This window comes from Chelonoidis abingdonii, chromosome 1, assembly GCF_003597395.2.
Source record: "Chelonoidis abingdonii isolate Lonesome George chromosome 1, CheloAbing_2.0, whole genome shotgun sequence".
Taxonomy (NCBI): domain Eukaryota; kingdom Metazoa; phylum Chordata; order Testudines; family Testudinidae; genus Chelonoidis; species Chelonoidis abingdonii.
Genome location: NC_133769.1, coordinates 364,203,187 through 364,228,435, shown reverse-complemented (window position 1 = coordinate 364,228,435; position 25,249 = coordinate 364,203,187). Strand labels below are relative to the sequence as shown.

Genomic DNA, 25,249 nt, shown 5'->3' with positions numbered 1-25,249 from the left:
TGCCTCCTCCGCCCTGGTTTTGCACTCAGGCTGTGCCCCTCAGTCTGGCATCCAGTGGTCTCCTAAAAACTGGGAAGAACTCTCCTCCTGTGTTAAGGAACTAAAAATAAAAATGTCATTACTGTTGAATGAGAGCCTGAGCAGACAGACCCAGAGTAGGGGTTGGGTTAGCGATGAAATCACCAGCTAATCCTCTTCAATGCCCCAAAACTTTTGTTTTTGAAAAAACACATGATGGTTGCTAAGTGACAACTTCCCTATTTGCAGCATTTGCAAAACTCCTGCTCTCAAGAGCAAGGAAATGGATAGCTCAGGGCAGGTCTTGCATGGCCCAGATAATAAACACAAACCTACCAATGCTGAGTACTGGGCATTTCAGCCCATTACCCTACACTCTAAGGAACAGTATTCGGTGTGGGTCAGAGTGGAGGGTGTCGCTCTAAAATCCCTAGAGGCGGTAAATGCACACAGGATAGGTTAAATGTAGCTAGCAGGCTAGTAATCTAGTTAAGCAGCAAGGGGCAGCTCTAGGGTTTTTGCCGCCCCAAGCAGGCTGCCTTCAGCGGTTTGCCTGCGGGAGGTCCACTGAAGCCGCGGGACCAGCGGACCCTCCAGAGGCATGCCACCAAGAGAAGCCTGCCTGCCGCCCTCGCGGTGCCAGCAGAGCGCCCCCCCATGGCTTGCCGCCCCAAGCACACACTTGGCATAGTGGGGCCTGGAGCCGCCCCTGTAAGCAGCAATGCCTTAACTCCTCTGCCCATCTAAAAAATGTTACGAATGGCAAAAGCCCTCTGCCTGCATCTTCTGCCATGGGATAGAAGCTTCTTCTCTTGGAATACATGGGAGTCACTTGTATCCGTGGTGGGAGAACCAGATGCCAGGGGTCGTATGTTGCTTAATGTGTGTGATCCTTGGCGGAAGCAGTATAGGAAGCGTGACCCAGATTTTAAAGCGGCTATTTTCTACTCCTGTTTCTGTCCCATCTAGACTGGGGCAGAGTCCGTTTGTCTTGCCCTTCTCTACATCAGAACGCAACTCGCCTCCTTTCTGCTCCTCGTGCATCACTTGGCTTCTCCAGAGCCGCTTAGAAGCTTGTAGAATGGTTGGATTCAAGCCCACCGATGTCCCTCCGACAGCCACAGTGAAGTTCCTAGGGGCTGGGACGGCCGCGTGCATCGCAGATCTGATCACCTTCCCCCTGGACACGGCAAAAGTCAGGCTGCAGGTGAGAACTTCTGCAGGCATGTGCACAGGGGGCTTGGGGCCCATGCTGAGCTCCACCTCCTCATGGCTGATGTGGCGTCAGCTGCTGTCACTGCACATCGCTGAGCAATGGCAGACATGCCTTCGTATTTAATTTCTAATGACGTGTTCTCAGCCAGTCCCTGGCCACTCCAGTAAGTGTGCTAGAGTATGGGCCCGACCAATGGTGCTGCCAACTGCTTTCCTTGGGCAGTAGTGCCACAGTCAAATACAGGCTTCTGCTGATTGTCTGTCTGAATTTTCCTTCTTCCCATTGGTCCTAGTTACACCCCTTTGTACCACCCCCTCCTTGGTGTGTACCCCCCTAACAATGTGTAGGTTCATCCTGTCCACTCCCCACCCCCTAGTCATTGCATAGCTAAGCTGGGCACGTTTAGCCCTCAGCTCTTCCCTCCGGCCGTGGGGCTGATCCTGCAAGAGACTGAGCGCTTCTTGTCGAGCACTGAGCACACCCACGAGCCCTGCAGCCACTGGGGAGTGGGGGGAGCGCCGTGCCTCTCCAGACAAGGCCCTTGGATTAGAGAAGGGGGGGAAAATGGAAGCTGCTGTGATGCGTCTAAAGCCTGAGCCAGCTTTCCTGGACGCCGAGGGATGGGCTGCATGGACCTCTATGGACGTGAATTGGGTTGGGCTCTTTGTGCAAACCTGGCTTGGGTCAGTGGGACTCAGACTGGCTTTTGCCCTCAGCCCAGATTTGGGGTGATGGGGCTTCATTCATAGTTTAAGGCCAGCAGTGGGGGGTGTCACTTGATATGGGGCCAGGTGGGTAGTTGCTTCCCCAGACTCTTCAGAGCTTGTTTAAATTTAACCCTCTGCCCCTTTGTATGGGGCACTGGAAATCAGCCCAGACCCTGGGTGCCAGACATGGCCTGTTCTGGCTGTAAGCTTGTGCTACTGTCTGATGCGCGTTAGGCAGTTGGTGCCCCCCAACTCACAGCTCTTTGTTTGCAATTTGTTTTAACAATGAAGGACCCGAAGGTGCAGAAAAGCCCCTGGTCTCCAGGATGGGAATCCGGATCTCATTTCAACACAGGCCGCTCCTGGGCTGGGGTAGTGAGTTGGACCAGGGCCCCAAATCACTGTAAAGCCTCTTCATCCCATTCTCTCCTGTGCAGATCCAAGGAGAGACCAAGTCAGCAGCTAACACCACAGCTGCTCAGTACAAAGGTGTCTTTGGCACCATTGCCACCATGGTGAAGACAGAAGGTCCCACGAGCCTGTACAACGGGCTGGTGGCTGGGCTCCAGCGTCAGATGAGCTTTGCATCGGTCCGTATCGGGCTGTATGACTCTGTGAAACAGTTCTACACCAGGGGATCGGAGCGTGAGTGCCCATTAGCCTCCTATAGCTTGGTGTGGGTAAAGGTTTGCAGCCACTATAGCTAATGAGCCAGGTCTTCTTGCTCGAGCAATAAGGCTCATGCTCTTCCATCCAGAGGTCGTGGGTTCAGTCCCAGTGATGTGCCCTGGAGGGTCTCTCCTGCATCCATTGCAGTGGGTTTAGCTGTGCTGAAATTAGTTTCTGTTGGGGTCAGGTGACAGCTGGGACCTGCTGGGAGGTCCCGAGAGAGGCCTGTGTATTTACAAGCACTGTTCTAGACAGCCCATAATGGAGCCGTGTAGAGGCTCGGCTGTGCACATGGCTGCTCATGGTGGCAGCGGTCGCTACATGAGGGTTTGGTGTGGACCTAACATCCTGAGGGGAAGGGTGGCTTTGTGGGTAAGGCCCAGGGAAGTAGGAGGTTTGCGAGCTGTTCTGTGGCATTGAGGTGAGTCACTTAACCCCACCTCTGCCGCTGTTTCTCGGTTAATGGGGATAACAGTACCCCATGGGAGAGGGACTTCACTCCTGGGGGTAGAGCAGGCTAGGAAAGGGTGGAGAGGCAGCAAGGCCCAGTGGTTAGAGGGCTAGTTTGGGCTATGGGAGACAAGTGTTTAGTTCCTCCTTCTGCCCCAGGCTCCCAGTGTGACATCCATCCACTGGGTAACAGCCCTGCCCCACCTCACAGGGGTGCTGGGAGGTGACACTAGATTGCAAGGGGCTCAGATACAGAGCACTGACGGGGGGCTATTTGAGGACCCAGGACAGAAGCTAAAACCCGGTAGAGTCAGTGGTTCCCCTGGGTTAACTTGACTTAACCTTCGTTTCTGGCCTCTCACTCTCTTCCCTGCTCTCTTCGCTAGGTGCTGGCATCGGTAGCCGACTCCTGGCTGGATGTACCACAGGAGCGATGGCTGTGGCCGTTGCCCAGCCAACGGACGTGGTGAAAGTGAGGTTCCAGGCCCAGGCCCGAGTGGAGGGTGGCAGGCGATACCAGGGGACTGTGGATGCCTATAAGACCATTGCCAGGGAGGAGGGACTCAAAGGGCTGTGGAAAGGTTCGTGTGGTTCCAGAACCCTGTGTGGGAGGGGCTGATTCTAAACCAACACCCAGTTCGGTTACAGTACCCAAAAACCTTGCAGCAGCGAATCTCGGAGCCTGGGTCAACTGAGTGGGGCTTGTGCTACGGGGCTAAAAATAGCAGTGTAGACATTCCCGTTGGGTTTCAGAGCTCGAGCAGGAGCACTTAAGGTGACCAGATGCCCTGATTTTTGGGTCTTTTTCTTATATAGGTTCTTATCGCCCTCTTCCCCCATCTCAATTTTTCACATTTGCTGTCTGGTCACCCTAGGAGCATTTATATGGCTGTTTTTAGCCCTGTTGCCTGAGTCAGGTGGCCTAGGCTCTGAGTCTTGCTGCCATGAGCTTACGCAATGTAGACGTACCCAGAGCGTCAGTTTCGCTGACCACTTTTTTTTCCTTGTTCTACAGGAACATCCCCCAATGTGGCCCGTAACGCGATTGTGAATTGCACGGAATTGGTGACCTATGACCTGATTAAGGACATGCTGCTCAAACACAACCTCATGACTGGTGGGTGTCAGGCCTGCTTCAGCAGGGTCCATTAACTCTGGCTTGCCAGTGCAGGATGCTGGTCTTGTGTCTGATTGCTGAGTGCTTTCAGTTCAGACTTCACTGGGCAGTAAGAGGGCTAAAGGCCATCCAGGACGAGATACATACAGACCCAATTCTGACTGAGAACGTGACTCCTAAACAGTGAGATTGCAACAGTCCTGAGTGAGATGAGAAGTCATGCCAGAGTAACATCTGCTAGCGCGTTACTGCCTGCATTGAGCAATGGCTGGAAGATCAGTCAGCTTTACTCAGGCACTGTAAATATTGCACAGATGAAATGACCACCATCTCCTATTGCACTGGCTGGAAGAGGTGCCTGGCTTCTTCTCCCCTGCACAGCCAGAATAGAGGGACTGCTGCTGGCTCTGAGGGTGAAGTGAGAAATATTCCTGGGCCACAAGGAACTGGTGGGGCCCGTCCTTGGCGGTTGTGTAGGGGGCAATGGCAGGTGGATCCAGGTAGCAGCAGATCCATTGGCCTGGCCTGGCCTGTGTGACAGCCTGCTCGGAGATCCCATAGAGCTGACATGCAGGGCTGCCTGCCTCCTGGACAGAAGCCCAGAAAGTCCTGCGGGCCCATGCCAGGAGGGAAGGGGTCAGGGTTTTCCCCGGCAAAGCATAAATCCCAGGGTGTGCTGCTTGGCCTCACGCTGTGTGTTGTCCCCTAGTGAGCTCTGGCAAGTGGGGCTAGATTAGCCTTGGTGCAGCTGTGGGCCAGGTTACTGACATGCATGCTCAGGCACCCGTCCCCTCTACTGTCTGGCAGATAACCTTCCGTGTCACTTCACTTCTGCCTTCGGGGCTGGTTTCTGCACCACGCTCATTGCTTCCCCCGTTGATGTAGTGAAGACCAGATACATGAACTCTGCCCCCGGCCACTATGGAAGTGCTGTCAGCTGTGCCCTCACCATGCTGAGGCAGGAGGGGCCAATGGCTTTCTACAAGGGGTGAGTAGAGAATCCAAGCAATAGGCGCCCTATGCCACCCACCTCACATAGGGCTGTGTTGGGCATACCAGCATCCCTGCACCTGCCACTGAAATGCAACCACCTCTGAGGTGGAGCCCAGCAGCTGATCTGTGCATGGCAAAGTTCTGCACTGAGACAGCAAGTGAAAATACCCCAGGCTAGGGAAGCTGCAAGTGTGTGTGTGTGGGCGGGGGGGCTTTGGGCTACAGAATGGTTCTGCTTGGAGGATCTGAAGCCTGTGGCTTCAAGTGTGTGTGGGGTGCCCAGGCTAGCACATCAGGGCTGAACTGATACCCACAGGAGCACTGGGAGGGGGAAGGGAAGAGGATGGGTCCATTTCCAGCAGTGATCAGCCCTTCAGAGGTGGATCTGGACACCAGGGTTGAGTTGATGGGGCAGTTGTAGATTTCAAAGGAACCAAGTGCAGTTCCTGATTGTGGATCTGTCCCTGATGTGCTAGCCTGGTCCAGGGGCAGCTCTGCTGATTCCCTAATAAAGGAGTAAACCAGCAGGGTGAGCCCTGCAGAGCCAGCCCAGCTGCTGGAGCACTAGCTGCCCTATTCGCACACTTCCACAGAGCCTAAGTTGGGTCATGAACACCTGGAGGCAAAGGGCTGCCACTGGTGACAGGAATAACTGAGCCCTCCTTGCTGGTGCAGTATCAGGAGGGAATGGACTCTGATTCAGGCTAGCTGTCAGCATTGCAAACTCTGCAAATTGAGATCCGTGGACCCTGTCCCCCTGTGTTCTAATCTGTCTGCAGCTGAACTGCACATGTAGGTGAGACTGATCTGGCTAAATCCAGGTGTCCAGTTCCCCGCAGAAGAAGCACTTTAATGCACATCAGCATCACTCTCGCTAGCTTATCTCCTCCTGGGGGTGCCCACGTGTGAGGGAGGGAACCAAAGGCAGAGATCTGAGCAGTCTCAACCCATGGAACTAGCTGTGATTCTTCTCCCCTCTTGCTTGCTCCAGGTTCATGCCCTCGTTCCTGCGGCTGGGATCCTGGAATGTGGTGATGTTTGTGACCTACGAGCAGCTGAAACGTGCCATGATGGCTGCCCGTGGCTCCTGGGAGGCCCCTTTCTGAGCCTGCCATGGGTGCAGTTTGCAGAGATGGCACGAGCCCTCACTAGCACGGACTGTCTCAGGACTCTTCCAAGCTGCCCCCAGTTGCTAATGTGTCGGCCTCCAGTCTCTGATCTCTTTTTTTTATTTCTGCTCATCTTCTGGCACAAAGCTGGGCCTGCAGGGGAAGAGCTGCAGCTGTACTGCCCTGGGAGTGCTGACCCTTTACATTGGGGATTTGTTTTTAAGGGCAAGTTTGCTTCTTCCAAATGTACGTCCACCCATCCACCCCCAGGGCCAAGATCTGATGGACCTAGGCTGATGAGACCTTCGGAGCTGCAGTGCAAGAGACAGGAAGTGGAGTTAGCGCCTGGGCTGTGGCAAAGCCCTGTATCAGCAGCCAGCAGTCTGGTACCTGGCGGTAAATCCCTCAGCCAGGGAGTGAGATCCTTCCCTGATGGATCGTTCCAAGGGCTAATCACTAATGCCATTGTGTTCAGATTTGCGGGTCTGGCCTGAACATTAGTCACCAAACTGCAGAGTAAGGCAGCCTAAACAAGTGCTTGACTTTCCCAGCTGCAGGGCTCTGAACTCCCATCCCCTCAGGGAAGGGGCAGATTCCTGGTGTCTTTTGAAGGTTGCACCACTGGTTTTCATGCCTTAATATAGGTTAGGGGACCTGACTTCTAGGCTCCAACATTTTAAAATGCTGGCCTAGAGCTTTATGTAGCAGCTGTTCCCAGGTCTAGCAAGGAGGAAGGATTTGTGTGCAATGATGCTGGGAAACTGGGGCGGGTGGATCAGGTGGGTTGAGGGGTTTTTAAGTCCTAGTAACTATTTATTTTTTAATTTAAAAATGGAGAGAATGTTGTTAGCACTGTTCTGAGGGGACAGCAGGTGCATGTTTGTGTCTTAAAATAAAGCTGGAGTCAAACTCATCACCTGCTCCTTGTGTGAACTTGCTCTGGAGAAGACTGAGCTGCTGCTTTTTGCTCAGGAGGGCGCTGAACTGAATGGGCCTTCCCCTGCAGCCACGGTTATGTGGCTGCCATGAGCTCTGGCAGGGACCAGGGGGATGGAAGTAGAGGGGGAGGTGTGTAGGGAGGGGGAGAGCAGCCTTCCAGTGCCACTAAGCAGAATTCCCATTGACTCAAAGGCCCATGAATGGGCACACATATACACCAAGTTTTGGCCTGAGCCCCAGTAAAACACCATTGTCTTCATAAGTAAGTAAGTGTTACCTTCCCCTTCAAGCAGCAGTACTAACTATTCAGTATCTATGAGGAAGTGGAAACTTCCTCCCTGCCAAACAAGACCCCTAGCAGGTCCCTGCTGGTGGCCAAGAGGCACAGGTGGGGAGACTGGACAGAATGGAAACTGAGCAAGGAGAAATCAGCCCCTTCCTTGGTGCTGGACAGAGGGAGGCCATGAGGGGGGAGGAGTTCCAGGGCTCTGGCCAACATTCAGCACTGGGATGGGTAGTGGGGCTCTGCCCCTTAGCTCAGAAGTCTCCCCTGCAGGGCAATGAAAGGCATTTCTTCCTCTACCTGCAACTGTGCTTTGCACAAGGCTGCTCAATTACATTTTTTCTAGCATCTTTTATTCCTAAAGGCTTTCCACATGGCTGCATTTCCATAGTGGCTGATGCAATCTCTAGGGTGGAACAGGGGAGCTACAAACTGCAGTTTAGGACTGGATGTGAAGACCATCAGCCTCCACTTGAAATGCAGGGAGGAGTTTAATGGGACCTGGACAGCAGTGTTCCCTGCTGCTATAAAAAGTACTGCTGAACTTTAACTAGTATGGAGCTCAGTTTTGTCACTAACCCCAGCTGCTTCTTTCATTGCCCTTCTCTGCAGTCATTAAAGGGACTGTTTCAAGGACACCAATCAGTAGGGCAGCCATTTATAGCTCCAATAACAATCGGTATCAAGAGCGACGAAGCTTTATTCCCCTGGGTCGCAGGGAGCTGAATTCACAGCATCCTTAAGTCAGGAGTGCTTGTCTCAGGAGCTGCTTTTTGGCTGGTGTGAGCCTTTCGGGAAAGCAGATATCAAAATACATGACGAGATCCCCTTTGCGCGTGGGGTCGCTGGGCAGAGGCATCCCTTCCCCCGGCACGATTTTGAAGTACTTGGGGCTAGAAAAGCAAAGGCGAGTATTATGCAGGAGGGTACGGAGTAACCTCCCTCAGGCTGCAGTGAGAACACACCTAGCTGGGCTGGCTGGAGCACAGGGGAAGGATAAGCTTATTAAGGAGCAAATTGTGCTCTGGGTGCACCAGTGCAGCTCCCTGCAAGGGCAGGAGCTGGCCGGCCCTAACAAGCTGCTAGGGGGTATGGCCACTGCTTGGAAAAACACATGTAATGATTTCTTTAAAGTGCTGTTCTCTGAAACATGATGCTAAAAATGGGCTTCTGGGCGCTCTCTTCACTCTGTCTCAGTGACTCCTGACTGGATTTTCTAATGGCTGCCCTGGGAGTTGAAAGGGCAGCTGGGTTCACTCTGGCTCAGGAACTGCCGTTGGGCAGAGCAGTTCTGCAAAGCCAAAGTCTGCCCCAAGTGACACCAGCGCAAGGGGTTTGTGCGGCTGCAGCGAGCTACCTGCAGTGGAGGTGTCTGGGTACCAGTGTGGGAGAGAATTCAGCTCTGCAATCAGAACTGAGCTAACAGTGCCGTTAATGAGCCACGGCACTGCCCAGGAGTTGTATGGGCTCTGCCGGGCTGGCAGGAGTAAAAAACACTAACTCCCTGGTGGTGGTTGTGATGTAAGTAGATGTCACCCTGCAGGCACAGGACAAGCACAGCTGCTGGGTTTGAAGGGGCCATTTTTTACAGTCAAGCCAAGACTTTCAAAAGCAACTCATGATTTGGGTGCCCAAGTTAAACCCCTGAAAGGGGCCTGATTCCCAGAGAGCACTGAGCTCCTGCCCTCAGACAGTCTCGAGGTGCTTCCCTTTGAGCATCCCAAATCACTAGTGAACAGTTTGCCTTCCCGTGTGAGGGCAGACCTTTGCCAGACACTGGGCGCACAGGGTAGTTTGCCTTGCTGATTGCATAGCGGCTATTTCTGCTCCGGCACTTACTGGACTATGTCATTGATGGGAATATTAAGCAGCCTGTCATCTAGGGTTCTCACATCCACTGTACAGCCAATCAAAGCCTGCAAAAGACAGAGCAAGGCAATGAGCAAAGGAGCAAAGATGTTCGTCGATCCTGTGATTCCGTTACTCCAAATAACAAGCACAGGCAGAAATAATTTGTGATACATAGAAGCCTGGGTAACACTAATCCAAAGGGGCCTTTACACCCTAAGTATTCCTCCAGGCACATGAGGATCAGCCCAGCATAGAGGGATCTTCTGAGTTAGGGCCGTGCACAGCCAGCATCCTGGCTCCTCTGCCACACGTGCCTAACTGTCCAATTGCCAGAGAAAAGGGATGTGGTGCTGAGGCTCTGCTGCAATCCCAGGTGGCCTCCAGCGATTTGTGCAGCCCCCAAGCTGCTCTACATTATGCTGGGGGGGTCAGCTCAAGCCACAACCCACCCAAAACTGAGGGGCTTAACACCCCTTTGCACACCCTCTCCTTCGAGCTGCATTGTGACGCCTCTTGACCAGAGCAGAGGGCCTGGTGTAAAGAGGGGCAAAGTACCCATGAGTCCACCCATGTGAGCAAGGGGGAGAGATGCTGAAGATATTTCAAAATCACTCGCCTTTGCTGAGGAAGGAGATGAGAATAGTGAGGCCATTGTCCGTCAAAGGCCTGGTGAGGAATGCAATGCACGAAGGGACAAGCTTTTCACAAAGAGTGCAGGGGCCAGACCAAATGTGGAGCCCTTAAGAACAGAGCATTGTGACATAACAATAATCCCTAGCTCCTCCACTGGGCTTTTCAGCTGTAGTTCTCAAAGCACTTGACACAGAAGGGCAGTGTCATTCTCTCCATTTTACAGATGGAAAACTGAGGCACAGAGCAGTGAAGTGACTTACTCAAGATCACCCAACAAACCAGTGGCAGGACTGGGAACAGAACCCAAAGTTCCTGAGTCCTGGTCCAGTGAACACCACGTTCAAGACTACCTAGCAGTGGAGATTTTAAATAAGGAACTTTTTGGAAAAATTATAGTTAATGTCTGAGCTAACTCTAGCACCTGAGAGCATGAGTGGACTTCTAACTGTAAGGACCTGTTTCCTCAGATTGCTTGGCAGTGCAGTAGAATTACAGTGGCTCCTTGTGTGGTTCTTCTGGCTTGTTGCAGACTGACCAATCCATAGGACATTGTAACTGGATTTTTAAGAAAGCTGGGTAACATTATGACCAATAACACCACCAGTAATCGTACAGTCAGTGGAGATCAGGGTCACCTAAGACCATGCTTCAGGCCATGAATGGACAATGGAAGCGGTCAGGAAGGAATTCTCCCTCCACCTACCATGTATGACATTGCCCTGTTTTGGGTTGGTGTGGGCAGTGCCAATTCAGAAGCAAAGGCATTAGGAATAAATAGATAATCAATTTGATCGTCAGCACTTAGGACAGGGGTGGGCAAACTTTTTGGCCCGAGGGCCACTTCACAGTTGCAAAACCGTAGAGAAGGTGTGCCTCCCCAAACAGCCTGGCCCTTGCCCCCTAACCCCCCCCCTACTTCCTGCCCAACCATCCAACACCCCCTGCTCCTTGTCCCCTGACCACCCATTCCCGGGACCGCCCGCCCCTAACCGCCCTCCAGGACCTCACCCCCTATCCAACCCCCCGTCCCCTGACTGGCTCAACCCCTATCCACACCCCTGCCCCTGATAGGCCCCCCGGGACTCCCACACCTATCCTTGCCCCTGCTCCCTTTCTCCTGACCTCCCCCCGAACCTCTGCCCCATCCAATCCCCCCGTCCTCTGACTGCCCCAACCCCATCCACACCCACGCCCCTAACCACTCCCCAGGACCTCACCCCCCATTCAACACCCCCGCTCCCTGTCCCCTGACTGCCCCAACCCCTATCCACACCCTCGCCCCTAACCACTCCCCAGAACCTCACCCCCATCCAACACCCCCGCTCCCTGTCTCCTGACTGCCCGGATCCCTATCCACAGCACCCCTGGGACTCCCATGCCTAGCCAACCCCCCAGTCTCCACACCCCCNTTTCTGTGAATAGAATCTCTGTGGATAGAAATTCCATGTTTGAATAAAAAGCGTCTAGCACAAGGTTGGGCAAACTTTTTGGCCCGAAGGCCACATCGGGGTTGCACAACTATATGGAGGGCTGGGTAGGGAAGGCTGTGCCACCCCAAACAGCCTGGCCTCCGCCCTATCCATCCCTTTCCACTTCCTGCCACCTGACTGCCCCCCGCAAAACCCCTTACCCATCCAACCCCCCTGCTCCTTGTGTGTCCCGACCCCTATTCACACCCCTGCCCCCTGACAGCCCCCCCCGGGACTCCTAAGCCTAGCCAACTCCCCCAGTCTCCCCATCCTGACTGCCCCGCCCTCTATCCACACCCCCACCCCCTGACAGCCCCCCCCGGGACTCCTAAGCCTAGCCAACTCCCCCAGTCTCCCCATCCTGACTGCCCCGCCCTCTATCCACACCCCCGCCCCCAACAGGCCCCTCCGGACTCCCATGCCTATCCCTGGCCCATGCTCCCTTTCTCCTGACCACCCCCTCCAGAACCTCCGGCCCATCCAACCACCCCCTGTCCCGAGTGCCCCCAGGACCCTGTGCCTCTTATTCAACCCCCTCATTCCCCGCCCCCTTACCATGCTGCTCAGGGCAGCAGGAGCTCACAGCCCTGCCGGAGCCAGCCATGCTGCCGCACTGCCCGGCAGGAGCGATGGGCCCGAGCACTGGCGGCACAGAGAGTTGAGGCTGCGGGGGAGGGGGGAAAGCCGGGGAGGGGCCGGGGGCTAGCCTCCCCAGCCGGGAGCTCAAGGGCCGGACAGGATGGTCCCGCAGGCCGGATATGACCCACAGGACTGTAGTTGGCCCACCTCTGTCTTAGGACAAAGACCAAGTCTTTGTTGTGAAAAGAACCTAGCACACTTTGGGGCACTAAATAAATAAAAAATACTGGAGATGTTGAATTACTGGGACCTGATTTTCATACAGTTGATACGTGTGATTGCACACAGGGTGACCAGATGACAAGAAGAAAATAGCAGCACATATGCGGAGGGGGCAGCCACAGGCTCCCCCACCCCCCACCCCACTGGAGCCATGAGGGAAGGGGATACAAAGCCTGAGGAAGCTGTGGGTCGGGGGTGCACTGCCCCAGCTCCAGGCGCAGCGCCGCCACAGGTCAGGGGTGCAGGGCCCTGCCTCCGCCTACAGCCCCTCCACGGGTTGGGGGCTCATGGCCCCCACTCTGCCCTGCTGCAGGTTGGGGGTGCGTGGTCCCGGCCCCCGCCACAAGCACATGACCCTGGCTCCCGCCTGCAGCCCCGCTGCAAGCTGCTTACCTGGGGGATGGTTCCCACCCACTGGGAAACACCTGGCAGGTTCCTCTGGCTCCTAAGGTCAGCGGTGGCCAGCAGGGTCTCCACTCCACATGCTGTGCCTGCCACAAGCACTAGCTCCATTGGCTGGAAGCTGTAGGGGTGGGACTTACTTGGGGGCACGAGTAGCACGCAGCTCTCCAGGGTCAGGGGCAGCTGGGGGGTGGGGGTCTGCACCCCCGCAGCTGCGCCCGCAGCTCCCATTGGCTGCAATGGAGCCAGCGCTTGTAGTAGGTGCAGCATGCAGAGAACCCTCTGGCCGCCCCTGTGCCTAGGAGCTGCAGAGTCCTTCTGCCCACCATTTCCTGGGAGCTGACCAAATAAGCACCGCAGGGACCCAAGGTGAGCACTCACCACTGTACTCCTCCAGCCCCAAGCCAAAACATCGGGACAAATGGCATCCCGACCGTACATCTGTTGGGACATGGGACAAACAACTAAATATCAGGCCAGTCCCGATTTTATTGGGACATCTGGTCACCCTCACTGCACATCTAACTGGCACGTGCAGTTACCATGACGGGGTATGTGCCAGCACACAGACAGACACGCACTAGGTAACTATGTGCACGGAGTGATAAGTAGGTGCATTTGCTGGCATGATGGTAGCATCTACAGATGCAAAATTCCCTACCTCAAAAGCATTAAAATCAGGCCCCTGGCTCTTCTGTTCTCACCTGAATGATCAATGATGAAGTCAGCCAATTCAAGAACAGCTAATCCACAAATATTGGGGATTAAGATGATAAATAACAGGCAGCCTCCCAGTAGTCTGACTGGCTGGCCCAGACTCTGTTTGGCCCAATTAGAAACTGGTGATTCCTTTCACCCCAGTGTAGTTTGTCATCATTCTGCAAAACCTCGCTGTCTTATGGGAAGGTAAGAAAGGAGAAGACACCATCCAACTCCACTGAAGTCAATGTGCATCTCTTCCTTTTCCTGCATGCAAGTTGGATCAGACCCCAAATGCCCGAATCATAGAATATCAGGGTTGGAAGAGACCTCAGGAGGTTCTCTAGTCCAATCCCCTGCTCAAAGCAGGACCAATCCCCAGCTAAATCATCCCAGCCAGGGCTTTGCCAAGCCGAGCCCTAAAAACCTCTAAGGAAGGAGATTCCACTACCTCCCTAGGTAACCCATTCCAGTGCTTCACCACCCTCCTAGTGAAATCATCAACATCCTTACCTTCCCCAGGGGGATGGTGGCTACATAGAGCAGGTTGTCATCCTCCCTTTTAAACCTTGGGTGGAGTTTCTCTCGTACAATGAAGATAATATCAGCTGGGATAATGTTCGGGCCCTAAGGTACAAGAAATAAACCAGGAAATGAGTTAGTGTCTAACAGAGACAGGGACTGTTTACAGGGAAAGATAATCAGGTCTTTGCCTCTGCCCTTTTTTCTGATATTTCCAGAAGGCCTGGGAAGTGTTTTGTTTGTTTTTTTTAACAAAATATTTTTTCCCTGATTGCCTTTACAACGGATGCTCAGGTTCTTAGCACGCTGTTTTTCCTGGAAGATAGAAGTAGTAAGGTCATGACATCACAAGGAAGTGAAACCTCAGCAACTGAGAATGGGAAAGGATTTTAATCGGATTGTTTAAAATGCTTTTTCTTTGTTTCTATTCATGCCTTTTAAACCCAAACATCTGACACACATTTGGGACAAAAGCTCTCTTTGTTAAAGCCCCAGGTTCTCCACTGGCTGGTTCTTGCTCACATGCTCAGGGTCTAATTGGCATATGTGGGATCGGGAAATAATTTTCCCCCAGGTCAGATTGGCAATGACTTTGGGGTTTTTTCACCTTCCTCTGCAGTGTGGTATGCGAGTCACTTACTGGGATTATTTCATTTAATCAATTCCCTGCAATTGCTCGGGCTCTGGTGCACCTCGGTCCCTCCTCTTCTCTGCCTGTGGCGCATCATAGTTTAGTCCAGTGGGCTGGAATACTTTGGTCTTACTTCAGTTGTTGAGTTAGCGTGTAGGTATTGGGGGATATTGGTGGCCTATGCGATACAGGAGGTCAGACTAGACAATCTGGTGGTCTCTACCTGCCTTAAACTCTATGACTAATACTGCCCTCTCAATTAAAGGTTAAGAAAATCCCCACTGAGCCCTTCAGCGAGTCCTCTTGCTAGACCAGATTTGACATTCCTGGGATTCTTGCAGTAAAAACAAATAGGAAAAAAAACTAGGGCTGTCAAGCGTTTAAAATTACTCATGAATAATCGCGGTGTTAATAATAGAATACCATTTATTTAAATATTTTTGGATGTTTTCTACATTTTCAAATATGCTGATTTTAATTACAACATAGAATACAAAGTGTACAGTGCTCACTTTATATTTATAAATATTTGCACTGTACAAAACAAAAGAAATGGTATTTTTCAGTTCACCTCATACAAGTACTGTAGTGCAATCTCTTTATCATGAAAGTTGAACTTACAAACGTAGAATTATGTACCAAAAAATAACTGCATTCAAAAATAAAACAATGTAAAACTTTAGAACCTGCAAGTCCACTCAGTCCTACTTCTTGTTCAGCCAATCACTCAGACAAACAAGTTTGTTTACATTTGCGGGAGATGCTGCTGCCTCCTTCTTGCTTACAATGTCACCTGAAAGTGAGAACAGGCATTCTCATGGCACAGTTGTAGCCAGAATCGCAAAATATTTACATGCCTGATGTGTTAAAGATTCATATGTCCCTTCATGCGTCAACCACTGTTCCAGAGGACATGCGTCCATGCTGATGACGGGTTCTGCTCAATAACTATCCAAAGCAGTGCGGACCGAAGCATGTCCATTTTCATGATCTGAGTCAGATGCCACCAGCAGAAGGTTCATTTCTTTTTTGGTGGTTCAGATTCTGTAGTTTTTGCATCTGAGTGTTGTTCTTTTAAGACTTCTGAAAGCATGCTCCACACCTCGTCCCTCTCAGATTTTGGGAGGCACTTGAGATTCTTAAACCTTGGGTCAAGTGCTGTAGCTATCTTTAGAAATCTCGCATTGGTACCTTCTTTGTGTTTTGTCAAAGCTGCGGTGAAAGTGTTCTTAAAACGAACAACATATGCTGGGTCCTCATTAGAGACTGCTACAACATGAAATATATGGCAGAATGTGGGTAAAACAGAGCAGGAGACATACAATTTTCCCTCAAGGAGTTCAGTCACAAATTTAATTAACTCATTTTTTTTAATGAGCGTCATCAGCATGGAAGCAAGCCCTCTGGAATGGTGGTTGAAGCATGAAGGGGCATAAAAATGTTTAGCATATCTGGCACATAAACACCTTGCAACGCTGGCTACAAAAGTGCCATGTGAACATCTGTTCTCACTTTCAATTGACATTGTAAATAGGAAGCAGGCAGCAATATCTCCCATAAATGTAAATAAACTTGTTTGTCTTAGTGATTGGCTGAACAAGAAGTAGGACTGAGTGGACTTGCAGGCTCTAAAGTTTTATATTGTTTTGTTTTTGAGTGTAGTTATGTAACAAAAGAAGTCTACATTTGTAACTTGCACTTTCACGATAAAGAGATCACACTACAGTACTTGTATGAGGTGAATTGAAAAATACTATTTCTTTTGTTTATCATTTTTAAAGTGCAAATATTTGTAATAAAAATTATATAAAGTGAGCACTGTACACTTCGTATTCTGTGTTGTAACTGAAATCCATATATTTGAAACTGTAGAAAAACATCCAAAATATTTAATAAATTTCAATTGGTATTCTGTTATTTAACAGTACGATTAATTACAATTAATTTTTTTAATCACAATGATATTTTTGAGTTAATCGCGAGTTAACTGTGATTAACTGACAGCCCTAAAACAAACCCTCCCAAACAAGCAAAGTGAGACAAGAACCCTTTTGTTTTCCCTTATTGCCGGACTCTTCAAAATATTTCTAAATATCATAAAGTAAGAGGACTGAGTCAGCTACAGGAGAACTGGTCACTTCCCCGTACTAGTTACATCAGGGATCACAAATATAGCAAAAAGCCAATTACTCGAGCCACCGAAAGAACACTCTTGCACAGACAACCTTCACTCTGGAATTGCCGAGTAACTGAGTGTTTAACATAAGAATGGCCATAGTGGGTCAGACCAACGGTCCATCTGGCCCAGTATCCTGTCTGCCGACAGTGGCCAGTGCCAGGTGCCCCAAAGGGAATGAACAGAACAAGTAATCACCAAGTGATCCATCCCTTGTCACCCATTCTCAGCAAAGAAAGGCTAGGGACACTCACAGCATGAGGCTGCATCCCTGACCATCTTGGCTAATAGCTTGATTTTGCAACCTTAAGAATGTTCTTTTAAAGTAGCTTTTCAGGTGTAACTTAGGTACTGACCACTGCTGCATGCTCTCCCTGGGATGTGAAATTCATCCCTGTGCAGAGGGCCAGCGCAAGTGACATGTGCCAGCTAAATCCCACTTAAGCCCTCAAATAAGCTGTAAAGTGATGCCTCGACCTAGTGCACAGGGGTGATTTCACCCGACAATATTAACATTCTGCATATCTGGGGCCTGATTCTCAGTTCTGGCTCTCTGATCCTGAGGGCTGGTCTATGCCAGCCCCAACCCCAGTGGGAGTGACAGCAGCCAAGAGACTGCTCTAATCTGTCCCACTGGCACGGTTCCTCTTTCTCCTGTGCTTGGGACAGGGAATGCAGGGGCCACCTCTGTCAGCTTTTTGCCAGAGGTTTTAGTTCTATGATTCTCCACTGCCAGAGGAATGCCTGGCTGGCTACGTACGATTGGATTCTGGGCCCTCGGCACTGCCTGAGCAGAGCCCCTGCCCAGATCTCAGTGGAGAATCAGGCCCCTCATCTTCAAAGCACTCTACAAACATTAACTACTTCAGTGGTGGGCAAACTTTTTGGGCCGAAGGAAAATGTATGCAGGGCCGGGGCAGAGGGTTGGGGTGCAGGCGGGAGTGCGGGATGTGGGAGGGGGTGCGGTGTGCAGGAAGGGGCTCAGGGCAAGGGATTGGGGCAGAGGAGGGGTGCGGAGTGCATGATGGGGCTGAGGGCAGGGGGTTGGGGTGCAGGAAGGGTGTGGGGTGCAGCAGGGGGCTCAGGGCAGGGGGTTGGTGTGCTGGAGGGGTGCACAGGGCAGGCAGGGGGCTTAGGGCAGGAAGTTGGGTGGCAGAGTGCAGGAGGGGTCCAGGCTCCGGGGTGGGAGCGGAGCACATTGGGGCCAGCAAAGGCTCCTTGCATGCCTGCCCTGACCTCGCGCCCGTCCAGGAAGCGCCGCAGCCCTGGGGTAGGGGGGGCAGTGGGCTCTGTGTGTGCTGCCTTGCCGTGTTTCCAGGTACCTCCCCCGAAGTGCCCATTGGCCGCGGTTCCCTGTTCCTGGCCAATGGGAGCTGTAGGGGGCGGTGCCTGGAGGAAGGGCCTGGGGGCCGCAGGGACGGCCACTGCTGAGAGCAGCGCGGGGCCCGCAGCACCACAGGGGGCAATCCCGCGGGCCAGATCCAAAGCCCTGAAGGGCCGGATCCAGCCCACAGTTTGCCCACCCCTGAACTAGTTAATCCTCACAATGCCCTGCTGTGGAAGTGAAGGGTTATCAGATGGGGAAACTGAGGCAGGGAAGTTATGTGATTTGCTCAAGGCCATAGCAGGAGTCCGTGTTAGAGCTAAGACTTGTGCTCCTTAAGCCCTTAGGCAATATAGAAAATCTCCCCCTTAGCCTCTCTGTGCCTCATCTCAAAATATGCATAACTACTCAGGCATGTTTTGTGTGGCTTGTTGATTAGTGTCCGTCAAGCACTTTGAGATCTTCAGCTGGAAGGTGCAACAGAAACACAAGATCCCACTACAGAAAACAATGAATGAGCCCGTCAGTATTGGTGAAATCTTGCCATGTGACAGTCTCTCCGTAACTTACCTGATCGCCTTCTTTCTGAAAGGTAATCCTGGTGCCCTGCTTCCACCCGGGCTGCACGTCAATCGTTAAGATCTTATCTCTGATGGTGGACGTGTGACCATCTTCGTTCATCACCTGGGGTTTGAAACAGCTGAGTGGGGCAGTCGGGTCTGGTCTGTATCTAGGAGACCTGGGCGTTTGATTGGCTAGGATGCCAGTGATACTGCACCAGCCTTGTGAGCAACTGTCTTTAGGAAACAAAATCAGTTCTGGCTTGAATTGCAGCGCTTCTGTGCCCAGGCAGCTCTGCAGGTCATGGCTACTACAGTAGTGCCTAGGGACCAACCAAGATTGGGCCCCATGACAGACAAAGGGTGGGGGAAAAGGGGCAAAACACACAGAGGTAACAGTGGGATGGAAAATCAGGTCACCTGGAGACGAAAGCAGCTCCCAGTTACCCTTGTGCTACCTCACGGGAGTATGCCAGGGAGGTTAACATTTGCATTTAATTTCCCTCTGACTTTAGTGGGGTAGCAACGGAGACACTGGACCTATATATTTGGCTTACTGTTTGGGAATTGTTTTTTGTTCATTTCAAGGCAGTCTGAGTGCCAGCACAACCCACCCGGGGCATCAGAGCCCTGTCGACAGCAGAGGCCACATAGCTAAGATCAAGGCAGGCAAAGAGACCCAAACCTGTGACGTCAACGCTACAGAAGCCCAAGCTTTTCCTGCACCCTGCTCAGTGTTGTGTAAGGGGCCTCCTGTGCTCCAGCAGCGGGGCGGGGTCCCACGGCACCAGAGAGAGCATGGAAACTTTGGCTGCCGGGGTCCTGCCTGAACTTGTTCCTCTATACAGCACACGTGAGCTTCTGCTGTGGCTGGCTATGAAAGAGAGGCCGCTGCAGGAGCAGGGATGGATCCCTGGCTGCTCTTTGCACAGCCACAGGAGCACCTTTGCCATGGAGACGGAGTGGGGTTGGAGCCATGCACTTTCACTCCACCCTGCTCCTCTTAACTGCCCTGTCCCACTGCCTGGAGCAGGCTACTCTCCACCTGTCCCTTCCCCATCAGCTGGGACTCAGAGATGCTATCACAGAATATAGTGATCAGTCACATCCACTGATTTCAGCGAAACTTCCAATGCCCTCTGAGCGAAACATAAAACCCAGTCCAATGGGAAAGAACAGCTCTTCCATGACAGGCTCCCTTCGGGCAGCCGTCCCGCTCCTAACACCACCGATTCAGGCTCATGTCTTGCCACTTCTCATTCAGGCCCCATCTTTCCTTACCCTGCGAGAAATCTTAATTTTCTTGGTGCATCCGTAGAACAGGTCCTCCAGTGACAGGTAGAGATCTCGCTCAATTGGCGGGTCCTGCTTCGCCACCCCTTTTCCCCGCAGTCCCCCGAATGCCGTGTTTACCTCAGACCCATCTGGGGCAAAGAACTCTGTGCATATTGAAAAACAGAATCTCAGCTGTGCATATAAAATGATGACGTCTAAATTAGCTGCTACCGCTCAAGAGAGAGAGCCGGGGGTCATCGGGCTTAGCTCTCCGAAAACATCCGCTCCATGTGCAGCAGTGGTCAAAAGAACGAACAGAATATTAGGAACAATTAGGAAAGGGACAGATAATAAAACAGTAAATATCGTAATGCCTCTATATAAATCCATGGTGCGCTCACACCTTGAATTCTGTGTGCAGTTTTGGTCGCCCCCATCTCAAAAAAGATGCATCAGAAAAGGAAAAGGGACAGAGAAGGACAACAAAAATGATTAGGGGGATGGAACAGCTTTTATATGAGGACAGATTAAACAGGCTGGGACTGGTCAGCTTGGAAAAGAGATGATTAAAGAGGGATCTGACAGAGGTCTATACAATCATGACTGGTGTAGAGAAAGTGAATAAGGAAGTGTTATTTACCCCTTCACATAACACTCGAACCATAGATCGCCCAAAGAAATTAATAGGCAGCAGGTTTAAAACAAACAAAAGGAAATACTTCTTCACACAATGTACAGCCAACCCATAGAACTTTTAGCCAGGGGTGTTGTGAAGGCCGAAACTATAACTGGATTCAAAAAAGAACTAGAGAAGTTACTGGAGGATAATCAGTTCTATTAGCCAAGATGGTCATAGACGCAAATCCATGCTCTGGGTATCCCTAAGCCTCTGACTGCCAGAGCCTGGGACTGGATGACAGGGAATGGGTCACTTGATTGCCCTATTTGGTTCATTCCCTTGGAAGTTCTGGCATTCGCCACTGTCAGACGACAGGATACTGGGCTAAATGGACCACTGGTCTGACTCAGTATGGCCTTTCTGATGTTCAGTGACCCAGAAAAAGGTTAGATACAACCACACCATCAGCTGAGAGTAGCACAAGGTAGTGGCCTGAGCATAGGTCTGGGAGCCAGGCGTTCCTGAGTTCTAGTCCCAGCTCTGACACTAACGCCCCTTTCTGTCCTTGGCAAGTCACTTAGGTCAGAAGTGTCTCAGGTTTTCAGTGACATGCTGGGCTGAACATGGCACTCACAAACCTTCCCCCGCCTAGTTCTTGCTGATCTCAACTGCTGTTGTGGGTGCTCGGTGCCTCTCAAAACCAGCATCAAGGTGGCTCACATCAGCCACCCAGCAAATGAGGAATTCCAAGACACTGATGGTGTTTGGCAATGTCCAAAATGGCCTCTCTGTGCCTCAGTTTCCCCATTTGGAAAATGGGGGTGATCTCACTGCTCTACCAGCTAGGATAACTTTGTGAGTGTTTGCAAAATGTTCTGACCATGACAAGTATGAATTATTTATTACATGTTTATTACCATGCTAAAGGAATTCCTGCTTTCCCCCGAGAAACCCTGAAGTTGTTGTCACTACCTTTGTTTGAGAGAGTTTTATACCCCCCCACACCCTTTTTTTAACCAGACATAAACAACATTAGAAGTTTCCATTCTACCCCCTAAGCTCTAAAATCAATAATTGGACTTTGCTCTCTTCTAGTGCCTTCCATTTCCATCCAAGGACCAAAGACATTTATGAAGTAAGTCTCTCAGCCTCGCTATAAGGTGGCACACTAATAATTATTAACCCCATTTTACAGACAGAGAAACTGAGCCATATAGAAGTTAAATAACTTGTCCATGGCTGCCAAGTGAATCAGTGGCAGACTAGGGAATAGAACCTACGCTGCCTGATTGCCTGGTTGCGCTGTCCCTCACACCATCCTTCTTGTTTCCAACATGGCAGTTTGTTGTAAGTTCTTTGGGACCTGATCCTGTGTTCTCCCCAAACAGAGTGTAAATTCATCAAGAGGCCAGATTAGGAAGAAACCTTTCAATCAGATCTCGTGAGTGCTCTGAGCACCACTCAGAGCACAACATGCTCCCACATATCCAGGGACACGGGTCCAGAGTAAACTGGTGCTAGGAACAGTGCTGATAGCCCCAGTCTCTGGGAGAAACAGACGAGGCAGGTTGTAGCACACTTCAGCACCACCTAGTGGCTGACTTCAGCATGGCATTAAAATCTCAGTGGAGGCTGCCTGCTCTTTGGGTCTCCAGGTTCTGGTGCAGTTGCCATTATTTGAGCCAGGGGCTTTTCAAGAGGAGAAAGTGACGGGCTCGGGGAAGACACTACAAGCCCAGCCTGAAGTGACTGTTCTGTCCCATGTGTGTGGTTTAAAGTACTGCCCAGCAATGCTCCCATGGAGACATGGGGTGGGGTGACGGGTCAGGTAAACCAAGGCCAATTGCAGGAGAAACAACCCTCAGACTGGGGTTCTGAGGGCTGATGGTGGCAAAGGCAGGGTCTGGTTTCCAGATGACTGTACAAAACTTTAACCTACTTCCTGCCAACCATAGGGTTCGTTCCGTTGAAGAGATTATGCTTGGGGCAATCACCATAAAAACACAACATGAAGCATCACAGGAAGGAATTATACCTACGAGCAAAGGGATTATCGCCTCCAAAGAACTCCTTGAAGACTTTCTCAGCATTGCCGTGAAACACATAGCCAACAGACCAGGGGTTTTCACTCCCAAATTCCAGGGGGATCCCTCCTTTCAGACCCTCTTCTCCAAATTTATCATAGATGCCCCTCTTCACAGCTAAGGAAGAAAGAGGTATCAGTAGATGTGCATATGCTTTGATCATTTGTGTGCCAGATGAAAGTATATAGTTCTAGACCCAGGTCTTTGCTTGATCCTGGGATCTGCCACCCAAAGCTGTCATTAAGCATTCTCCTTGCTGTAAGAAAATCTGAAGTAGCAGAAAGGATGCTGTTGCATCAGTGTGGTAGCAATTATCTATAGGAGTCTCATACTTAGAAGCAATCTCAAAGGCTCGCCCTTCCAGCTGGGAAGGTGATACATTGAGTGATCCAGGGGAAGGCAGCTGATGTCCTCCCATCCCTATCCAGCCAGTCATCCAATACACAGAATGGAAACCACAGAGAAGCCTGTTATAAATCATTTTCCTAATAAGCTCATTAAGGTTTCCCACGACTCAGTTTCCACACAAGGATTCCTTTATTAGTCCCAAAGGCCGCTTGGTGTTTGTTACCTCCAAAATACAAACATAAGCATATACATGCCTATATTCTATATCCCAATGCCAACACAGTTACAAGCACTGGTCAACATGCTCACAACAAGATCAGGTACCTGGGAGGTACCCTGCCATCACAGCGTGACTCCAGAGGGGTTAGGAAAAGCTTGGACAAACACCCCTAGAAAACTTTGCTTTTTTATACACTGTAATAAACAGGTAGTGTTGGACCTTAGCTAAGGACAGATAAAGCAGCTGGGCTGAACAATGTCTTCTGCCCCAGTCAAGACCAGATTAATGACTGGGTCTCTTTCTTCAGGGTTTTCTTCTCATCTCATTTGGCCATATTTATTTCTAACTACACCTCTACCCCGATATAACGCAACCCAATATAACATGAATTCGGATATAACACGGTAAGGCAGCGCTTCGGGGGTGGGGGACAACCAGCCCACACATCCCCCTGCAGAAAGTACACTCTGTCCTTGGATTTGACTTTCCAGACCTATCCCTGAACTGCACAGTGTATCTGCGCGAAGAGAAACGTCTTCCTACTTACGATCACTTAATACTTCGTAGGCTTCTGCGAGCTGCCTGAATTTATCCGGCGCCCAAGGCTCTTTGTTTTTTAAAGGATGGTTCTTCAAGGCCAGTTTCCGGTAGCTGCAAAAGAGAAGGGAGGTCCAGCCCCACGGCGGGCGCAGTTAGATCCCGTGCTGACACGCAGTCTAAAGCGCTTTTCCCCTAGGTGCATTTTTCAAAGGTTTAAGGTCCCAAACCACGGAGCAGCGTGTGGTACAGACAGACCCACGCACAGAGCCTAGAGACACCAGACAGACAGACGGACACGTGTGCGCACCGCTGAGCACCAACAGCAGATGTGCGCGCCCTTGGCACGGGATGGGAGCCGCCACAGCAGAGGTGCTCGCTCACCCCCCCCCCCGACGGGCCCGGGGCGGAGCTGCCCCCTGGGCTGGGCTGTTCGGGGCACCCATGGCCCGGCGGGCGCGCCCCCCACCCCCGCTCACGCCTGTTTGATGTCGGCGTCCTTGGCGGTGCGGTTGAGCTCCAGCACCGCGTAGTAATCCTGCCCCATGGCGCCCGGCCCGCTCTGCCCCGCGGCGCCGCTCGCCCGTTGCTATGGACGCCGCCCCCCGCGGCATTCTGGGAGTTGTAGTTCTTTCCCCCCCTGCACCAGCCATCACTTCCGGACTACATGTCCCTTCCTCCCCCCCGGGCCTGGCGCGGCCCTTCTCTGCCCCCACTGACCCCACAGTGTGGGTGTGTTTGGGGAGGGGGCTAAGAGACTCAACCACAGCGGGCTCCTGCGCACCCCCCAGCTCCTGGGGCAGTGGCCCAGCTGGCTCACTATGGTTTGGGAACCTCCCACTCCCCAGCAGCTCTGACTCCGCTCCTTCCCCCACCCAGGGTTGCCCGTTTGTTGGACTGATTCCTGGAGGTTTCATCACATGACAGTCTTTCATTTTAAAATTAATCTGGAATTCCTGGAGAGTCCAGGACAATCCTGGAGGGCTCACAACCCTACCTCCACCATGCCCCTTCCACATGGGGCCCACTTCTCTTGTCTCACTTCCCCTCTTCCGCCAACCATTTCTTCTGTAGATCCTTCTCCAATGAGCCCTCCCAAACTGCCAGCCTACTGAAGCGGATGTGTGAATGTCTATGCTGTAGGGTATTCCTTGCAGAGGGAATGAAGCCAGAGAGCACTGAGCACCGTTCCTGGTGTGCATTCATTTACTAACAATGCCAGGCTCAGCACACACTGTGCCATCATGCACATTAGCAGTATTGGGGCATGATGGTATTTCATTTTCACATATATCAGTGACAGGGAGGGAGGACAAAAATCTTACAGGCGCACTGGATTGGATGGGGCTTTGTTGCATTCTGATAAAATAATCCTATATTCTTAAGTGCTCACTGACACTACCGCATGCACCCTGTTAGTTGTTTAAGAGTAAATGGTTACTTGTCTTCTGAGTACTTTACACATTAACTCGGCCATCAAAAATTCTACTGGGTCTGGTGGGGTTTTTTAGCAGTTTTTCAAGAGAAGTAGAAGGTG

At 51.5% G+C, this 25,249-nt stretch overlaps 2 protein-coding genes across 3 annotated transcripts; one reads left to right on the top strand and one right to left on the bottom strand.

Moving 5' to 3' along the window:
* Positions 1–1,086: 1,086 nt before the first annotated feature.
* Positions 1,087–6,531, top strand: LOC116825268 (dicarboxylate carrier UCP2). Its single transcript, XM_032781141.2, has 6 exons — positions 1,087–1,225; positions 2,379–2,586; positions 3,447–3,641; positions 4,076–4,177; positions 4,985–5,165; positions 6,162–6,531. The coding sequence occupies exons 1-6, from the start codon at positions 1,100–1,102 to the stop codon at positions 6,274–6,276; spliced, it is 927 nt and encodes a 308-aa protein (XP_032637032.1). The 5' UTR covers positions 1,087–1,099; the 3' UTR covers positions 6,277–6,531.
* A 1,652-nt stretch (positions 6,532–8,183) lies between these two features.
* DNAJB13 (DnaJ heat shock protein family (Hsp40) member B13) lies at positions 8,184–24,304 on the bottom strand. Of its 2 annotated transcripts, XM_032781129.2 has the most exons (8): positions 24,192–24,304; positions 23,723–23,826; positions 22,563–22,724; positions 19,911–20,068; positions 18,640–18,753; positions 13,930–14,043; positions 9,341–9,417; positions 8,184–8,394 (listed from the first exon to the last, which is right to left on the bottom strand). In XM_032781129.2, the coding sequence occupies exons 1-8, from the start codon at positions 24,257–24,259 to the stop codon at positions 8,241–8,243; spliced, it is 951 nt and encodes a 316-aa protein (XP_032637020.1). In that variant the 5' UTR covers positions 24,260–24,304; the 3' UTR covers positions 8,184–8,240. The 2 variants fall into 2 exon arrangements, with proteins under 2 accessions (XP_032637020.1, XP_032637021.1); XM_032781130.2 differs by lacking the exon at positions 18,640–18,753.
* Positions 24,305–25,249: the final 945 nt, after the last annotated feature.

What these genes read in the sequence shown, in the direction of transcription:
- DNAJB13 (XM_032781129.2), bottom strand. Translation starts at nt 24,259, where the DNA reads ATGGGGCAGGATTACTACGCGGTGCTGGAGCTCAACCGCACCGCCAAG. An exon ending in CCACCATCCCCCTGGGGAAG is followed by an intron (nt 9,418 to 13,929) that starts GTAAGGATGTTG and finishes TGTCTTTTGCAG; the next exon opens with GCTTTGATTGGCTGTACAGT. An exon ending in CCCATCAATGACATAGTCCA is followed by an intron (nt 8,395 to 9,340) that starts GTAAGTGCCGGA and finishes TTGCTTTTCTAG; the next exon opens with CCCCAAGTACTTCAAAATCG.
- LOC116825268 (XM_032781141.2), top strand. Translation starts at nt 1,100, where the DNA reads ATGGTTGGATTCAAGCCCACCGATGTCCCTCCGACAGCCACAGTGAAG. An exon ending in CGGCAAAAGTCAGGCTGCAG is followed by an intron (nt 1,226 to 2,378) that starts GTGAGAACTTCT and finishes TCTCCTGTGCAG; the next exon opens with ATCCAAGGAGAGACCAAGTC. An exon ending in CAAACACAACCTCATGACTG is followed by an intron (nt 4,178 to 4,984) that starts GTGGGTGTCAGG and finishes ACTGTCTGGCAG; the next exon opens with ATAACCTTCCGTGTCACTTC.